This window comes from Cygnus olor, chromosome 6 (genome assembly GCF_009769625.2).
Source record: "Cygnus olor isolate bCygOlo1 chromosome 6, bCygOlo1.pri.v2, whole genome shotgun sequence".
NCBI lineage: Eukaryota > Metazoa > Chordata > Aves > Anseriformes > Anatidae > Cygnus > Cygnus olor.
Genome location: NC_049174.1, coordinates 10,897,392 through 10,916,526, shown reverse-complemented (window position 1 = coordinate 10,916,526; position 19,135 = coordinate 10,897,392). Strand labels below are relative to the sequence as shown.

The window sequence follows — 19,135 nt, the reverse complement described above, 5'->3', positions numbered from 1 at the left end:
GACTTCCAACAGTACTTGCGTAATCCCCTCTCATCTTGGTCTGGCATGTTATGGCTTAAAGAAGCTTTCCCAAGGGATTCAAACAGCAACTAAATGGTAAAGAATCTCAGGCATGAACATAGGCTGGTATTTCCAAAAGGACTGAGGAAATTTGGTACCTTTCAAAAAAACTTCAGCTCTGGAGGGGTCCTACATTTCTTTGACATAATCTCCCAATTCCAGTCTGCCTGTCAGGTCCTGTCACTTCCCCAATAACAGGTCAGAGGAAGGTGGTCTTGGCTATTTGAAGGCCAAGTTCAGTGTGATGCTCTGGCAGGGAGCATACACTTGCAGACAGTGAGGATGAAATAATTGCTTCATGCCTCAACTCAGTCGTGTTTGGCTGAGTTAGTTCTTTCCTTTGTGGGTCTCCAAAATAACCTGGCTGCCTGCTGGCTGGGGATCTGCAAAACCATTGGGGTGAAGTCTGAGCTCCCCCAGGTTTGTAGCAGCCCAGAGGCTGTAGGTGGGGAGCTGGGCACCTACTGCTTGGGTGGAGGAGGTGGCGGAGGCTTCAGCTCAGCTTTGGGTTAAGATTTGGATGAATGGTGGGACAGAAAATGGGGAAACCTTCCCAGTACCCTACAGCCTGTCTCTGGGAATCCATTTTACATCTCTTCTCCTTCCCTGACTTTTGTACCCCTGGAACACATGCAGGTGTGAAAGAGACACCCTTGGCCTTGTCCCCATCCTAGGTGTGCTGCTGGCTCCTGGGGACCTTTCTGCACCCAACCTGTCTTATTTTTGCCCCAACCCTGGTGCTCGTGGCAGGTCTGGCTGCTCCCCATGCCATCCTAGACACCGTGCCCACAACATCCGTGGGCAGTGAGGTGGTGTGAGGCAGTGCTCCGTGGAGAGCCCCGGGCCACTGAGGCCTGTGCAGCCAGGCGGAGATCCCCACTGGGAACACACTCCTCATGTTAGCGTGGCGCCTGCTTAGTCTCAGTCTCCCTCTGTGACACGTCCCAGCCCAAGCTGCTCTTTCTGCCTGGCAGCTTTTCCCGGGCCTCCAAGGCCCTTTGCTTCCTCTGCTGTTGGTCTCCCAGGCTCCTCCTGGCCTGCTCTTTCCTCCCCCTCAGCTCCCTCTGCTCCATCTCTCACAGGAGATGAGCCCAGCGCTTGGTTCAGATTCCCCTTTGCTTTGTGTTGTGCCTTCTCCCAGTTTTGAGCTCTTTGCTGGCCTTCAGGCTCGATACCAGCAACAGACGGGGAGATGTACGTGAGCCCACATGCTCCAGCAGCCCTCTGTGATCTCACTGACCGCGTTCCCTAAGGCTCCTCCTTGCACAAGCCTTGCAAAGCAGCACAAAATCCTCCTCCTGTGCGACCAGTGAGGCTTCAGAGGAAGCTAATGCCTAATTTCCCTCTGCTTCCCAGTGGTTCCCTGGCACCTAAAGCCCCGGGGATGACTCCTTCCCACCGCCACCAGCATTTATTAGGGTTACACTGTCAAAAGGTGCATCTTCCCCAAGATCCCAGAGCACTTCACAAGAGGGGCTGCAGCACAGAGGCTGGTCCTGCAGTTTTGTGTCTATTTGTAGCAAGCAAATGCCAGTGTATTAGGATCTAAAACAAAGGGAAGAAAAGGAACAAACTGAACAGGGTGGGGAAGGTACAGAAACACATATCTGAGAATGTCCATTATTAGGGAACACCCGTGGCTCAATAACATCTGTAATGTAAAAAATCTTGATTCTTCCCGTTTTCCTTAATGCTCCAGAAACCTCTCTTGCTGTCACCATGCCTAGCTTTATCTCTACTTTATTGATGTTTTCTTAAAGTCCCATGTAATTTTTAAAATGTTATTAACTGAGCATGTAATGTCTTATTTACTCAATGCAGTATTTTTAATATATACATATTTTTTTAAGTCTCGTCTTCGGACTTCAGGTGGAAAAACTTGAATACATGAGCTTGTACAAGTTTAAAACTAGCAAAAATCTTGAAGTATGCTCTCTGAAATACTGTCTCAGTTCTTTTTTGATCTGGGATTTTGGGGGCTGCAGGGGAATCTGGAGGAACCAGGGGTGCAGGCTGTTAGAAATTGCAGAAGCACAAGAGGGCTTTCACAGCAAGGTAGAGAGAAATGTTCAAGGAATCAGCATGGCTTTCAACAGTCTTGGATTCCACAGCAGTTGTCACTGTTGTACAGGGGGCTGCATCCCTGGTCTAGGGGATGAGGGAGAAAAATAGCCCAGGAGGTGTCTGAGCCTGAATTATCCAGTGGCACCGCACAGACAGCTCTGTCTCTGCCCTGAGCTTTGCATCTGTGTGCTGACCATAATGGCCTTTTTTAAATGCATCCCCATTTCAGTGCAATCTTGGGTGGTGTGCGAACACAGCACAGAATCCGCTGACTTAAAGCATGCCTAAACATTTGAGGAAAGTCTGATTTATGCTGCAAAAGCTTGCTCATCAGCTTTCCTTTTCATCGTTACAACTGCTGGGACTCCGAAGCCCCCTTGGCTCCCCTGGTCACTTTGCACGGCTTTGCAGTGATTCTGCTTTAACTGCAGTCCTCGGGATGGCTCTGGCCCAAGTGAACTCCTCAAGATCCCTGTGCAGTATTCTCCTGGTGGTACCCTGAGATCAGCAGATGCTGGCCTTTCTCTAACTCCCACTCAGTGCCTCAAATCCCAGGGAAAGCTCTCCTTCCGCTGCTACACCCTGTGCTTTGAAGGCAGAAATGGAGACATTCAACAAGATCTTGGGGGTTTGCATGGTTCAGCTGCCTTCAGTGCTTTGGCAGGGCTTCCCAAAGCTGAGATAAGGGCACCTCCATGCACAGCCTGCAATGTGCCTTCTGCTCCAGCCCTCAACACCAGTGCACGCACATCCTGCGTGCACGGTAAGACCTGCTGCTGTGCCTGCTGTGAGGCTAATTCTCGCGCCAGGGATCCCGTATGCTTTGCCTCTTTGCAATTAGGCAGCCAGCTTTCCCCCGTTTACACTCCTGAGACGTGTTTTGCACTCAGCCTGGTGCCTCTAGCCCCCCAGAAAGCCACAACCAAACTGCCTGTGGGTAAATAATTTGAGACTGTAGTGGACATTCCTCATCGAGCCCATGCAGCTGCAGGGAGAGCCTGGGTGCAAACCACTCTCCTTCGCAGAGCGGGCGCCAGTGCCTCTCAAACCAAGGTCTTAACAGCTGACCTCAGCAGGAGCAGGGTCCGGGGCATATTTTCCTTTATTACTTTTTTCTCATTGTGCCCTAAACTACGAGCACTTGGCCAAGCAACCTCCCTGTGCTTGTTTGGGAAGCAGTTGCTCATCTCTGCTGCATTGTGCTGCCTGGAGCCGTTCCCAGAGAGCAGCACAGCCTCCACTCTGCCTCTTTTTCATTATCTGTTCAGCTAATGCGTGTGCCCGTCTCTCTGCCTTTCATGTCTGCTGCTCCTTCTTTTTTTCTTTTTCTTTTTTTTTTCTTTTATTTCCTTCATCTTTAGGGTCACCCATTTTGGGTCACTTTCTTGTTGGTACTAATTCTACTGCAGAGTTTTTCCAGATTGTTGCTTTTCTGACTCTGGAGGGTGTTTGTTTTTTTCTTTCATTTTTTGTTGTTTTTCTCATTTATTTGTTTTGCTGGCCAGAATACAAAAGGTTAAACAGTTTGGAGAACTTTATTCTGTATTTACTGCCGAGGTAGGTTTCTAAATCAACAGTAGGTCGTGTATTGGAATGACTCACAGAGCTGTTTAACCTTTTTACTTCCGTTTTGTCCCTCTCCAAATCCGAAGCGCACATCTGCAATTTAGATCTCTGAGACGAGGAGCTGTGAAATGCATATAAATTGCTGTAGATAGGCTTCTCAGACTGGCCCCAGTGCAGAGCCGTTTTCCATTTGGCAGCAATCGGATCCCGCTGGGATGCAAAAAGCACCTAAAAATACGACAGAGCGGGCGGACGATCTGCACCACACGGGGACGAGCAGCAAGGAGGACAGGCTGCAGGGAGGTGTGGGATGGGCGGAGGTGTGGGATGCTCTGATAAAACCTGGGCCCTTCTACATGCAGGTCCCTTCCCTGCTTACAGGCTGCATGTGGAGGGTCCTGTCTCATGGAGAGGCTGCAAGGTTGGCAGGCAGCACAGGCACTCATAGGAAGAGCATTAGTGTTGCTTTTCAGAGGGGGAAACTGAGGCATTAACCAAAATTAATCCTGCAGCTCCAATACCAACGACTGTCCCGTGGCATTCGGGTTGCAAATGTGCGCAGCACCCGCCACCACCCCCAAAGGCAGCAGCACAAAACAGGCTGGAGCCATGCAGAGCAGAAGGGACAGGGGTCAGCAAGCATTGGGGCTCCTTCACCGACCACCGTTCCTGCAGAGGCTCCTCAGTTTTCTGTCCTGTGAAACACCCCAGTTCCTAAAGCTGAGCAGCGGTTACAGACACACACCCCCCCTTCTGCCTTAGCAGCAAAGCAGGGTAAGGCACTTCCACTCTCAAACTTCAGCCAAAAAACAACCAAACAACCGAAACAATAACCCACCACAAATTTCTTCTATTTAGAAGCTCTAAGTGAGAAAGAACAGCCATATTTTGGTTTTGTCCCTCTCATCTCCATGACCCAATATCTCAATTACCATCCCAAAAGCTTCCCCCCTGCCATCTTTGGGTGTCTCAGCTTAAAATTCAGGCTCTGAGCAGGGGTTTCAGGGCTCTCCTGGGCTACAGCCTGCTTGGTAAGCTAAGCACCTCACTGGGCTCGCTTTGCAATCCTTCACCCCTTTCCTTACATTTTAGAGGAGCTTTGTCTTACATTTTAGAGGACGATGCTGTCTGGCAGACCTTCTGGCACCCTTCTAGCAGGCAGGAGGCGACACGCAATACACCGACTCTGTTTGAGCCACTGGTCGGAAAGCGCTGGCTCCAGGCAGCCCGACCCGTTGAGGTGCTGGCATCTATGACAAGTTGTGATGTTGACAAACAGTACTGCTTATTCCGTGTGCGACCTGGTGCCCACGACATCTCCTGTGTTCACATATAGGGAACCCCCATCAGTCATGCTGTGGCTGTAGGGACGGGAGGTGCTTTCCCGGTGTTCAGACCCCAAATTACCTTTCTCTTGAAGCCTGCCAAACGCTGCGAGGCTTTCACTAATGAAAGGGCCACCCCATAGTGATCTTTCAAAATATTGGTTATTTATTGAAGTGGCTGACAAAAAAAAAAAAAAAAAAAAAAAAAAGAGTAAACCCGTACTTGTTTTGTCTGGAGCTGGTCTTAAATCTCCTATTCAGACGAGAGGATAGGACAGGTTTAATCATATACATAGAAAAACACACCAGTGCTAAGGAAAATAAAGAAAAACGCCACTTACAAGAGTCTGAGCTACAGTATATTGCAGTGTAGCTTGTCTGCGCCTGCTGCACTGATCCGCCAAATACTTTTGCCCAGAAACTGCCACACAGTGCCAGCTAATATTGCTCAGAGCATCCCCTTGCAAGACAAAATGTTTCACCTTGAATTGCACAGCTGGGAAAGCAGAAAACAGCCGTGATTGCAGTGTGCTAGGCGTGCATCTGCTGCCATTCCGTGTCCTGACTCAAAAAAGCTAGGCAAGCCAGGAGACTTGTCCTGCTGCAGCACATGCTGGCTGCAAAATTCGTGTTCCCCTTGCTTTGTGCAGGGAGGCAGCTCCTGCCCTGTGCACGATGCTGGCAGGGGGAGAGAGGTGAGATGTGTCCCCTGCATGCAGCCTCTAACCCACCTTACTCTTCCACGTAGTGCATCCTGCCCTCTAGTGCCAGCAGATGCTGAGTCAGCAAGGGACCAGGAGCACGCAGCTGTGCTCTTCGCCTCTTTTTGATCAAATAGACCCCCCCTGAGCCTGGGAAGCTGCTGTCGGGGGGCTGGCAGGGTATGGAGAGCTGCTCGATACGTTTGGGCATCATCGTGTTTGTGCAACAAATCGGGCACCCGGTGTCCCATCGCCCCTTCCCGAGGGCACAGCCTCTTGGAAGTTTCTGCTGGAGAGGTGTTCAAGGAAAATGGGATTTGCAATGGAAGCAAGCAGCTGCCTGCTATGGGCAGACCGGCCCCAACTGCAGAGCTGTGCTCTGGGGTTTTTGCACAATCTCCCGGGTTATTTCGAGCTGTCGGGAAGTTGCAGGAAGGCACGTTGTGTTTTTGTGTGCGAGCCGAGCACGAGCGAGGCTGCAGAAAACGGAAAAACTTTTGTATAAACTACTCTCCTCCTCCCCTGTCCCCTCTTCCTTGGATCAGAAACCTGCCCTCGATCGCTGGATATCAGGGGAAGAAAAAAAAATAGAAAAGAAAAAAACAAAGCAGCACGTCTGAGAGGTCACCCATAGTTTTCCTCTGATGCATGGTGAGGCGCAAGCGCTCGCGTAGCTGTTAGGGTGGGTTTGTTTCTTTAAGGTGTCTCCCAGAGGGAGGATCAGCAAAATGCAATGTGGCAGCTATGGTAACTCCTCTTGGCTTCCAGCGCGGCCCTCGCTGATCGCACAACTTGCTAGGGAAGAAGGTACAGCTGTCCAGGCCTTGGCAGGGATCCCCACCCTTCACTTGCTGCCAAATACCATTTTTCTTCCTTCTTTTTTTTTTTTTTTTTTTTTTTTTTAAGTTAGAAAAAAAAGTCTTAGTTTCCTAAGAAAATGGAAATTGGCGGGGCAGCTTCATCTGCCTCTCAGCCCCCTCCGACGGCTCTTGCACCCTGGTGGTGCCACATCCCTGCGTGGGGAAAAGGGACCAATTTGGGGTGGCTCCTGTCCTGCTGCCACATGCTGGGGGGACAGGGGAAAGGGGGCTTTTGACGACGTGCAGCTGGCAAGCTTGTGCAGAGGTGCTCCTCCGAAGGTCCCCATGCTCGTTTGTCAGGCCGAAGCTGCTGAAACAACCGAGAAGCCCCTCGTTTTGAAATATTTTGGCCATGTGTGAGATTTTAAGGATGTGCCTGAAATAAATAAGAGCTGCAAGGCAGACGGATCAGTGCAGTGCAAGAGTTATTCCAGAGGGCAGCCTATGGGTTTGCTACCTAAAAAGAGGTTTTGCATTCCTAATAATAATAATAATAATAATAATAATACATCCAGCCAAATGCTGCTAAAGCTACATGTGAAAATTTGTGTAGTAACATTTAAATGACAGATTAAGGAAAAATTGCACTGGAGAGCAAAGATACACTGCCGCCGATTAGCACGGCTGGTGAAGTTATGGTGTTAGGAAATAGCATAGAATGGGCAATAAACGGGAGGTTTATTTTTTGGAGGAGCACGGATGAATGGGCAGATCTTACAAATGTACCAGGACCTGCTCAAGCATTATGTGGTGTGCATGAAAAGCCTTCCTAGTTTTGGGAGAAAACAGGACAATAATGGTTTCAGAATAATAAAATATTGTCACTTGTAAGCCAGACATTTCTCTTTAATTCTGACAGAATTCACAGCTAAGAAGAGGCTACAATTTTCAAACCCATGTCAGTATTTCTGAGAGCTTCCCTTAGGCTCCTGAGACACTTTAAAATATTTATTTTCACCACCCACCATAAGTGAAAGTATTGCCTGCTTTAAAAAATAGCGGGGCTTAAGAGTAAAATTTTGAAATTAACTAAGTCCCATTGAAAATTCACTGCTGAAAATGCTGCCCTGCATCCCCAGCTCTCTGGGCACACTGCAGTGAAGTGACATTTGTTGGCCGAGAAGGGGCCACCTGTAATTATGTTCTAGGGCAAAAAGGTCTTTCTGTGGTGCCCTCAATTGCTGTTTTCCCTGGGACAAACTTATAAACCCGTGGAGAATTCCTACTTCACACACTTTAAGTTATCACGAGAAGTTTTGATCTCTAGATTGTGTGGTTAACATTTCTAAGGAGATCACTGGAAAGGCACGATGCCCCCGAGAGAAAAGATCCTCATAAACTGCAGTTCCAAACCTGAACCACCTCTCTGCACCAAAACCTAAGTACGAGTTGATTTCTTCTCTATGGGGAAGGTGGCTAGAAAGCATACGCTCAGCTGTGCTCCAACAATGAACGATTCAGACATATACGGCATAAAAAAAGATTATTTAATGCTGGTAGTAGCAGGAACGTATTAAACAGCCCTTCTTGTGCCAAAAGATGAAAAAAACCTCTTGCAAAATATCTGCTTGTTCAGTGCATAAAACCCCACCGAGCTGGAAGAGAGCTTTGAGACTGCAGGGTCGTGCCTGCAGCATCGCGCTCCCAATTACAGACAACAAAATGGACTCGGCTATATCAGAAATTTCCTGGGCGCATTGGAAGAAATAATAAATTTCCTTAGCAGAATAGCAATGTTATCTAACGTGTCAAAATATACATTAATATATTGTATGCATATATTCTTTTTTTTTTTTTTTTTTTTTTTTTTTTAAGGGCAGTGTTATCTCATCAAGCCTGTGTAAACCTATCACATAGCTTTACACCTCAGTGCCTTCCTGGGGAGTGTTGGCCATGGTGTTTCCCTGGTATTGTGGGGTGAAGAAAGCCTTCCAAGTTCACAGGAGCTCGCACCTGTGGGATGTGAGTTGGTGTCAGCAGGACTCAGCACACACGGCGATGGCATGCAATAAAGACAAGCGGACAGGCACTCCGTTTAGACTCTCTGCCAAGCTATTTTCCCTCTTTCTAACTCAACAAATGGGCTATTTGTGCCCCAAATGCTTTTCTCCAAGAGCCCGCAGTGATGCTGGTAGGAGAGCATGCTGTTTGCATCCAGGGTCAGCCCTTGCGGAGGACGAGAGCCCGCTCTGCCCCACGCCAGGCGGGCAGCAGCCCCAGGCACCTGGGCGCGATGCGGGATGGGGCCATGCAGGAAAGCCATGACATACAGAAAGGATCAGCAACCAAAAGCCATATTTTCTCTTCTCTGTCCTGGGTGCCCTCGGGATGGGAATTTGGTGCTGTGGGGCAGGCAGGCACCCACATGGACCCCACAAGGGGACAGCATGGGATGTCGGGGTGCCACCACGCTCTTTACACATAACTAAGACAAACCACGCTGCTACTAATGGCATATCATGTGCTAGGAAGTGTGCCTGATCACCTCTCTCTTGAGCCTGCCCTTTGTTTTTTCCTAACATGCCCATGACTTTCTGAGCTGTCCCTCCTGGCCAGGAATTTCTTCTCATGAGCCACATTACGTGGCTAGATTTCTTCACGACGCACAGAAAACATGCTGCAGGAGCCAGTCTCAAAAGCGTATGTTTGTGGTTGCGTGAGAGCCCTCTGCTAAATTAATTTTATTGAGGAGCTAATGCGGGCATGGGTCTTGACTGCATTTCAGTCGCTTTACCAGGCACAGAAATTCCCCCAGGTTCGGGGCTGCCTGCACCGTGCAGGAAAGGTGGTGGATCCCCAACCCGCACATAACCTTCTCCCTGCCTCCCTCCCACCTCCCAAATTCTGATCAACTAGGTATATTTACACTTAAGCGAGAATACGTGATTTTTAAGGGAGGCCCGAACAGCTTAAAACAAAGGCATAATCACATAAATTACCGCATGAGGGTTTTTGATGGCTGAATTCATCCAAAACCTAATTCATACATTTGAAAGCACGTGTTTGGCAGGTCTGGTGTCTCTTAAGGAAATGGTAAAACTGTTTCTTGCGGGTGGCAGTTAACAAGGCAAAACTATCTTATTAGGAATTCAATTAAAGCTAGCGCAGGCTTTCTGGACCTCTTCCAGCGAATATATATCAAGCTGAACCAGTAGACATCTGTCTTTTTTTTCCCCTCTTTTTCTGTTTTCCAAGCTGTGGTTAAAAGATGGAGAGGAGAAGAAGATGGGAAGAAGGAAAGGGGAGGGAGAGGAAGGATGGTTGCTCATTTCCAGTTCACCATAGTGCGCACTGCACAGGGGTTATTTTCATTTTGATGTCTGATCTCTTTTGCAAGCCACACAGGACAGGGTCTGCAAATTTCAAGGTGCCGCTTCTGCCATCACTTGCCGAAGTACAGCAGCACAAAAAAAAAAAAAAAAAAAAAAAAAATATTATGGGATATAATAGCCCTAAACCCTTTTGAAACCCTGTTTTAGCAGCGGGACTTAGCAATTGTTGTTGCTTGGTTAATGTTTGTATGGGAGCCACTGCCAGCAGCCTTCCTGTCGGAAGGAGTCTCATCCGCACCCTCCTGCAGCGGGGCCAGCCCTCATGTCTGCAGGTCCACGTTCACCTGGTGTCATCCCGTGGTGCAACATCTCCTGATCAGGGCAGAGGTTTGCCTTGCCGGAGGGAAACCCTCCTTACTGATAAATGCTGAAAGCCTTGGACTCTCGGGGTGACAGATTGTGGGGGAAAAAAAAAAAGATCAGAGGAGGTGCTCTGTTTCACCAGCCGCCCCGTGATGAGACCCTGCTTTAATGCAGGGGGAGATGCACACCCCGGAAAGCCATCGGAGCCCCCATTGCCGCCTTGCACACAGAAAGAATGTGGGCAGAGCCCAGTCGAGGGGAAGCTTGCTGGAGAAGGGCCTTTTTGCTGCTTAACTCAGCTTAATAGTCCTCCTGATACAGAAATCCCACCGAAGCAGGGCTAGGAAGGCAGGGCTGGCTCCCCTCTCTGGGAGATGGACACAGGCGTTGCAAAAGCTGGCCCCGATGGCACAGTTTTGCCCACGCAAGGAGTCCTCCGTGCACAAGCGAACCTGCTGCGGGGCAGTACTGGGGTCGTGCTGGTGATGAAGCACCATAATTAGGGCTCCTCCTGTGCCAGAAGAAGCCACCACCGTGCCCAGGGTCCGGCCGCAGGGCTGGTGTGGAAACGGTTACAGAGCCGGGTATGAGGGTAAGGGCTGCTGCGCCTTGATTTATTGGCTGGCTGAGTTAATTTGTTATTTGTGTATGATTAGTTGTTGCTGCTGAGTGGTCATCTTCTACAGCTACAAATCTAATTAAATGCTGGGGTGCCTAGTGCTTTTTTTTTTTTTTCTCCCCAGCAAATATTTCTACTGTTTTAATTCTCAAGAACTAATCATTAATTAGCGTGATGCTGCTAGTATCCAGCTGGAGGATTTGTTGTTTTTCTTCACTTCCAAATTTGCCTAAGAAGTAAATCAAGGCTGGTGTATAGCACTCTCCAAGTCACTTACAGCAACCCACTGAGACGTCTGATGGGATCGCCCGCTACAAGAAGCAGCAAGGATGCTCAGAGCCAGCAGAGAACCTGGCCCGGAGTGTTTTCATGATGTTTCATCAGCCTTTTTTCTCCCTAATCTTCTGTAAAGCATGGAGAGGGAAAAAAACTACCCCAAATGCATGCTTCCCCTGCCCGGCAGTTGTAATTCCCCGATTACATGTAGGGCTTGCTTTGTGCTCTGGGTTGTGGTGGCGTTCCCTTACAAGTTTCATGGCCTCATCAGGCTATTCCTACGGTTTTGCAGCAAGACATAAATTCTGGAGATTTCAGGCTTGGAGATTTCAAAGCCGTGCTGAACCACATGGAAATGATTCTCAGAGCTGCAGCTATAAAAATAATTATATTGCTAGGGGGAAAGAGTGACAAGAAATGTCCCCAAAAGAGATTTCAGCTGCGGTTACAGGATCTGTCCCAGCTCTGTAAGAAGCTGCAGTGATCTTCAGGGCTAATTTATTACCACTACCTATAACTCTGTGAAATATGCCCAAGGAGAGCTGAAGGCAGGAATGCAAAGGGAGGTATTCAGAAAGCACTGCAATCTTCCCCTTTGTTTTAATGCTGAAGCTCTGCGTGCTCTTAAAATTGAAGCTACTCTGCACAGATGACTAGTGTGAGGACGACTAATTTGGAGACAAATTAGGTCTACTTAGCTGAAATGTATGCCTTTACTGTTCCCTTAATGACCCTTCAATGCACATCTCTCCCGACAGGACTTTTACCACAGCACTGGCTCCAGTGGATTAAGCAAAAAACATGCTTTTACTGCCCTTCGAAGCACCCCTTCAGTTTCAATCCTACACATCTCTCCACCATGCCTGTCTCTAACTATTGATGATCATTAATTAGTTTATGTGCATATAGTCCATGATTTGCCTTTGCCTGTCTGCCTCGCTGGAGAATTTTTCTTGCCCCCTCTCTTTACGAAGGTTTCTGAATTTGAGCATTTTCTGGCTGACTGCTATGCATTTGGTGTACGCTGACTAACAGATTTATTCTTTCCCAAGAAAAGACACGAACGTAAACAGAAGACCCAAAATGCATTTTGCTGGGCTTTTAAATGCACTAAGATGAAAAAAAAATGCTATAAACCTAATAATGTAAATACCAAACTTTACAATCCTTCCTGTCAAGGAAATATATTTACATTTTCTAAGGATGCGTATAAAAAAGCAGGGCTTTGGGGACAAAAAGGGCTTAGTTCCAGTGTCACAGCACCCCCAGTTAACTGTCCTGCTCTCATAAACTATAGAATTAGCTTGTTCCCAGGGCCAGCAGAGATAACATCTGTTTGCTTCTTTAAGGACGAAATGAAATAGGATGCTAGCATTTTGTCCTGGAAGCGGCCCTGGAAATCTTAAGGAAGCAATGGTGAGAGGGCTGCGTATCGGACATGCAGGCCGCGCGTGGGTTCCCGAATGCAGACCTGCTGGCAGAGGTGCTGCTGCTGCAAGTGGCAGCCCGGGGACAGCGGAGGGCTCATGGCAAACCCATGAGTGAGAACGGGCAGAGGGGGGATGCTGGCAGAGCCCCCCCTGCCAACACGGGGGCTTGGGGTGTGTGTGCTCCGCACCCCGCTGATGCTCCTGCCATCCCACCCCTGCCATCCTGCATGGACAGGCTTGTTTCCACCGGGTAGAACAAGGGGGAAATGTGTTTTCTTTCCTCCTCCTTTTTTTTTTTTTTTTTTTTTTTTTTTTTTTTTTTTTTTTTTTTTAGGTTTAGAGCACTTTGAGCTCTCTGAAGGAAAAAGGAAAAGGTGGCTGCAAAGGGGAACGGGCACAGGTGCTGATGGTGAGGACAGGAGGTGGGGGGATGAAGGCTCAGCAAGACCCGAGCTTTGCATGTCTGCTGAAACATCCGATTGCCTGGTGCACTAACTGAGGTGCAAAGCTGCGCCTGTTTCTCTCGAAACTACCGGAGTAAGTTGCTTGTAACTACAGCGAGCAGAACAGGAAAACTTCTCATGGCCAGAGGAGCGAGCCGCAGTGACAGGCTCCCATTCGCAAAGGCCAGGTGGCATTTCACCAGTTCCCAAGGCTCTGATTTTCTAATCAAAGCACTCCTCAGATTTTTCCAGCCGAACAGGAACCACCACCCCTCCGAGAAGACCCTTCCTTGCCTACTTTCCCCAAAACCCATGCAGACGGGAGGACGGCTGTGGCAGTCCTGGCCGAGCAGGGCTCACCTGCCGGGTGCCGCACTCGTTGCTCCCTAGGAAAGGCAGGAGAGGATCCCAAATTAAAATAGCCATTCCCTACAACTTATTTTTTTTGCCATATAAGCTGCACATCCAGCTCCCCTGTTGTGCATAAGAACACCTCTGGCTGGGACCGGCACATGTAGAAGCCCACACCATGCCGCCCGGCTATATTTGCCCATTTCGGAGCGTTTTCTTGAGGATCTTGTCATTTATTTTATTTTATTTTATTTTTTTTTGCTGGCAGACATAAATTTTGTCACCATAAATGATAGAATCTGACACCGCATCGCACCACACCAGGCCATTTGTCAACAACTTTTTCAACAGTTCAACCGCACGTGTGTGCATGCACACCCGGACGCTGAAAGCGGAGGTGAGCGGGACAGCCGGGGGGCTCGGGGCTGCACGGGGAAGGGGGACATCCCTCTGCAGAGTGCCCAAATACTGAGCAAAAAGCCATCTCTCACTGACAGGCTGGGAGCTGGCTACGGAGAAGGCGCTGAATGCCGACTGGCTCCGAAGGAGACCAAAAATACGTCGGGATTTGGGTCTACGTCATCGGTTTTCACGCAGCCCGAAATGTCTCTCTCGATTTCTTTTATGTAGGGACAAGCTCTGAGCATCCACACACAAAACCCGCCTTGTCAGAGTGATGTTAGTAATATTTCCACTGACAAGGAATTTCAAATGGGGGCAAAAATATGCAGGGTTTGCCACTAATGCACTGTGCGATAGAGAGGAATGGGTATATATTAGATAATAGATTTTAAAAAAACATTGGCTAATGGCAGCACATCACTTAGGAAACAACAGAATAAATGCATTGTTCCATCCCAGCGCTTCAGTATTCAGCCAATCTAAACTGCTGAAGAAATATGTGTTTGGGACATTTTACATCTGTTTTTGACAAGAAGCCTGGGTTTTGCGTGTGTTTTGTTAATCTATTTGCTGTAGCTCTTTCAGCCAGATTAGCATGGGAAAAGGCACTCAGTCTTACAAACAGAGAGTTTACCCTTTTAACAAGCGACTCGACTTTGGCTTTTCACAGTTGAAATTAGGGCACAGCAATGCAAAAAATAGCAACACTAGTAATAGCCATAAAACCTACGACAGCAGCGTTACCTATTTAAACAAAACTGAACAGCAGACAGCCTTTATTTCTTGAGAGCATGCAATGGGTAGAGCAACTGATTTTCAAGCAGCCTGGCATTTTGGGGGGTCCCCAGGAGAGCGCGGAGAAACTTTGATCGCAGCACCAAAATGCAGACAGCTTCAAGACACGAAGGAAGCATTTACTTGAAGTGGTTTCTAAAATGGTTTCAAGTCTGCGTTTTACACCACCAGTAAGCCCTGCCGGAGCGCTGCTTGGCTTTTTCAAATAACATACCGTAGCTCTATCAAGGTTTTTAAACGGGCCATTGATTACTGCTACAACAAGGATGGAATTGCCTCCTTAAACAAGCCTGGCCAATGGGCTGGGACAAACTTTCTCCCCGTCTTTAAGGAGCTGGTTTTCCAAATGATGGAATTATTTCATGCACCACATTATGGGGGGCAAATTCCCTTTTTGAGCCGACTGCGTCCTGCAGCAGCAAGCAGGGTTAGTGGGCTCTGCTTTATGTACCGAGTCCCAGGGAGCCACCGGCCCTGCGCAAACTCTGGCTGATACAACGCAGAGCTGCTCTGCTTAATTAGCTTGAGAAGAGGGTGTTATTAAGAGCTGCTTTTTTTTTTTTTCCCTTCTTTCTGTTTATTCCTCCCTCCCACCCCAAACATTACAAAGGCAATGTAAAGAGGAAGCAGCTTTCTGGCAGTGGAAAATGATGAGGAAGAGTTTAGTGCTGAGAGTAAATCAGAAACTATGATAAAAGCCTAACACCAACCTTAGTTTTGCCGGCGCTTTGAGGAAGGGAAAGCAAACCAGACGAAAATTTACCCAAGCCTCCTCTATCTTTGTTTGCCTTTATTGAGGGAGGGGGAAGGGGCCACGGCCCAGGGGGCAGCCAACATCTGCTGCTCGTTTCTTTTTGCAGAAACCCAACGTGAGGCACAGCGGGGTGAGCTGAACCCCGACGGGGTCCCACGGGCCCCCCGCTCCCTCTCCACCAAGAGGATGCGGCCACCCCGGGGGCTGCACGCCTGGCCCTGGATTTTTTTTGGGCACAGCCGCCCTTGGCGTGGCGCAGCAGCTGTTTTGGATCCCCTTGTCAGCCTGTTTTACGGATCGCCTTTTCTCCTCTTAAAACCCTTCCCCAAAGCAGGCACTTTCTGGCAAATCTCACCCTGTGGCGGTTCCCCCTTCCCTCATCCCCATGGTCCCCTCTCTGCTCCCCAGTCCTCGCAGAGTACCACAACGCCAAATTTTTTTCAAAATTAAAAATAAAAGATGCTGCACATCTAAATCATTATTTTCTCTCTCTCTCTCTTTTTTTTTTTTTTTTTTTTTTTTTTTTAGGCCAGGAGGGGAGTTTCTTTTTCTATATTTCCTCCACTGCGTGCACCCTGTCCCGCGCCCAGGAGCCCCGAGAAGAAAAGCAGTACCTACCCCTTCGGCAGCCGTGCTCGCCTTGGCCGGGCGGTGGCTAGTGTGAGGCCGACATGGACCACGCTCCCTCCATCCTCCACACTGAGAAGGCATAACTCAGCCTCTCGTGAGCCACGTAACTGCAGCTCGTCATCTTACTGTCCATCTCGTCGCTCTGTAGCACCTGGTAGAGGAAGTCTATATACCGCGCCGCGAGCTTGAGGGTCTGGATTTTACTGAGTTTGTCAGAGGGCAACGTGGGGATGATTTTCCTCAGGGCGGCAAAAGCTTCATTGAGTGACTGAGTCCTCTGCCTCTCTCTGACATTGGCCAGGATCCTCTGGCTCTGCAGTTCTTCATAGGATTGGGAGCTGGGACTAGACTTTTTCCCCCTCTTCCCTGGGTTGGGGCTGCCATCTTCGCTGGACTTCTTACTGTATCTTCTCTTCCTGCCAAATCTCTTTGGCTGCCTTTCCAGCTCCTCTTCACTGGTCCCCAAGCTATCCACAGGGGAAACAGGAGAACTGGAGCTTTCTTCCATGCTTTCTGCAAGAAGGGGAGGGGAAGAGCCTTTCCCCCCCTCCTTATGTTATGTGAGTGTGTGTGTCTTAAATGTGCTTTAAATTCCTGAGACAGATCCTTTGGAAAAACAGGAGGGTTTTTTTTTTTTTTTGCTGACCAAACGTTTTCCAGGTTGCTTGAAGGGCTCTTATTTCAAGGACGGGGTTGTGCAAAAAAATTGAGGTCTCGGAGAGAGGAAGTTATTCTAACTTTTTGGAAACTTTAGCTGAGCTCAGTTGCTAAATAGTTGTCAGAAGTGAGGGAGGTGCGGGGCTCCCTTCTGATTGGCTGGCCAGGTCGGTGGGAGGAAAGCTTTTCCCCTGCTAAACTTTCACAGTTTTATGTTACACTTAACTAAAATCTTGGGAATGCACCTCAAATAAAAGATAGCTCGCGACCACCACCCCCCACCATCCCCACCCCAGGAGATGCACAGCTTGATGCTGGGACGGGGACCCCTGCGGGCCCCCCCCCCCCCCCCACACCCCCCGCCCATGTTCCACCATGGGATTTTGGGGTGCCCCCTTCCTGCATGCAGCGAGGCAGAGGGTGAGCATGTCGCTCTCACCCCAGCTGGGGTTGCTGCCCCTCTTTTTTGGGGACCTTGCAGCCTGCTGCATGCCCTCACTGCCACCCCAGGGCCACCCCACGGGTGATGTCGGGGTGGCAGAAGCTCCCTGGGATGCACTGGGTGGAGGTCTGGGGGCAGCTGGCAGGGTGGGGGACACGGAGAGACCCTCCCAGACAGACCAAGGATCATCCCAAAGTGGGTGATAGCTTGTGGAAAGCCCTGCCGAGTATGTCCCAGAGCCCGTCTGTCTCCCATTTTTCTCCCCACTTCTCTCCTTGGAGCCCTTTTTGGGAAACGAGATCCAAAGTGGGTTGGAGGATGTCTTTTCCTCCAGTCTATCCTGCAGCTGAACTTGTGGGAACCCCGGGCATATAAAACTGTGGCAGTGGCCCTCGGGTTTCTGACACATCAGACAGAAGACAACATATCTCTTTTTTTCTCTCCATCACACCGGAGAAAATTTGGGAAAACTCTGCTCTCTTCCATGGAGCTCGTGCAGAGAAAATTTGGATTTGGACCTCTGATTTCAGCAAAAGCCCAGACTGCAGGAACAGATACATTCCTGAGCAGCGAATATCATGTTTTCGATACAGAGCAGGAAAATAAAATACATTTAAAAAAAGTGAAAGACAAAAGAAACTCGTAAAATGTAGATGTTGTATCAGAAGAATTAGTTTGGAGTACATTTCTTTGCAAAGTTTTCCAGTAGGTATCAACACTCATTAATGGAAAAAATAATGTCTGGTTTGATTGGAAAGTGTTCTTTGGTAGGAGAAGGAATTTTGGCTTGCCTGGGGCTGACTCCACTACTGGTAGGTAATGTTTATAGTGGAAAGACTTCCCCAGGCAGCCCCTGGGGAGAGCCTGTGTTTGCTTTCAAAAGGAAAGGTTTTCAGGTGCAGCACAGAAGTCGGAAAGCGAGGCAGTTCTGCAAATAGATTTTTAATCTAATTTAAGACCCCGCCGAGTCGGACGGGACGAGTGCCTCCTGCTCGCACCCCAAAGCCAGGTTTCCAGAAGGGTTTGGGGCATGTGACTGGGGCCAAGGGTTGGTCACTGCTCTGTGTTTGTGACCTGGAGGTCCGTGATCAGATGCTGCCGTTAGCTGAGTTAGGACAAGAGACGTCTAAACCCAAGCTACAGCCCCTCACCTGTCCCGTAAGCGAGATAAAATGCTGTCAGCGCAGAGGCACCGATGTCAAACTGCGCCTTGGAGGGCAAAGCCCCCCTTGTAAGTGAAAATATCACACAACAAGCTGGGGAGACCAGGGGGACATCTCCTCCCTCCAGCCACAAAAAGCAGGGCTTCCTAAGCAAGCAGGTTTCCCTTCCCTTCCCAGTGCAAAGCTGCGGGGCCGCGTGGTGCGCAGGAGGGCAGTGGGGCTGTGCACGATGTGTGCTGCCCAGAGGCGCTATTGGAGCCTGCAAAGGCTTCCCGGGGAGGGCACGGGGCTGCTCTCGGCCGAGTGTGAGTGTGCCAGGAGCACAGGGAGCAGAGCTGAGCTCTGAGAGCAAGCAGAGCCGATCGTGGCTGCCTCTCCTCTCCGCTGTCTTGCTGAGGTGCGTGCAATGCGTAGTTTGCATCTTCCTTTTGCCCCACAGTGACCACTGAGGCAGGGCTTGATGTCCTGGGGCTTGAGGGTCTCCCATGGGGTGAGACTCAGTCCTTCCAGGGACAGGGGACAGAAGGGTTTGGGGGCGATATGTCCCAAAACACACTCCTCTCATCAGGCACAACCATTTTGTCTTTGCAGTAGCTACTGAGCCCATCATGGAAAGGCAGAGCAGGGTACATGCAGCTCCTGGGCATCATGGGCTTAGCTCTGCAGGGCTTAGCCCCAGTCCAGCTCAAATCTTGTCCAGGCTGTGCAGCACAGAGCAGGCACAGGGCTCCCAATGCTCCTCCACATCCTGCGTGCACCACGGCTGTGTTAAATAACTGCATGAGCAGCCCCGGCCCCCCGCCTGGCTTCTGTGAACAAGCCCAAAGGACTGTTTGCATGACAAAACGAGGCAGGATTTCTCCCTAAGGGGGATCTTGCTGCGCACAACCTCTAAATGTGCAAAGCTTTTTAGTATCAAGCAGGCTTCATTAAGGGAAATTTATGGTGAAACTAGGCTGTGC

The 19,135-nt window shown here is 49.3% G+C and overlaps 1 protein-coding gene across 1 annotated transcript in view; it reads right to left on the bottom strand.

Moving 5' to 3' along the window:
• Positions 1 to 16,664, bottom strand: part of TWIST2 (twist family bHLH transcription factor 2) — a 37,320-nt gene extending 20,656 nt beyond the window's left edge. Inside the window, exon 1 of the mRNA XM_040561775.1 lies at positions 15,900 to 16,664. Within this exon, the coding sequence (XP_040417709.1) occupies positions 15,937 to 16,419 (483 nt within the window). The 5' untranslated portion in view covers positions 16,420 to 16,664 and the 3' untranslated portion in view covers positions 15,900 to 15,936. The remainder of the gene's footprint in view (positions 1 to 15,899) is intronic.
• Between the last annotated feature and the right edge of the window lie 2,471 nt (positions 16,665 to 19,135).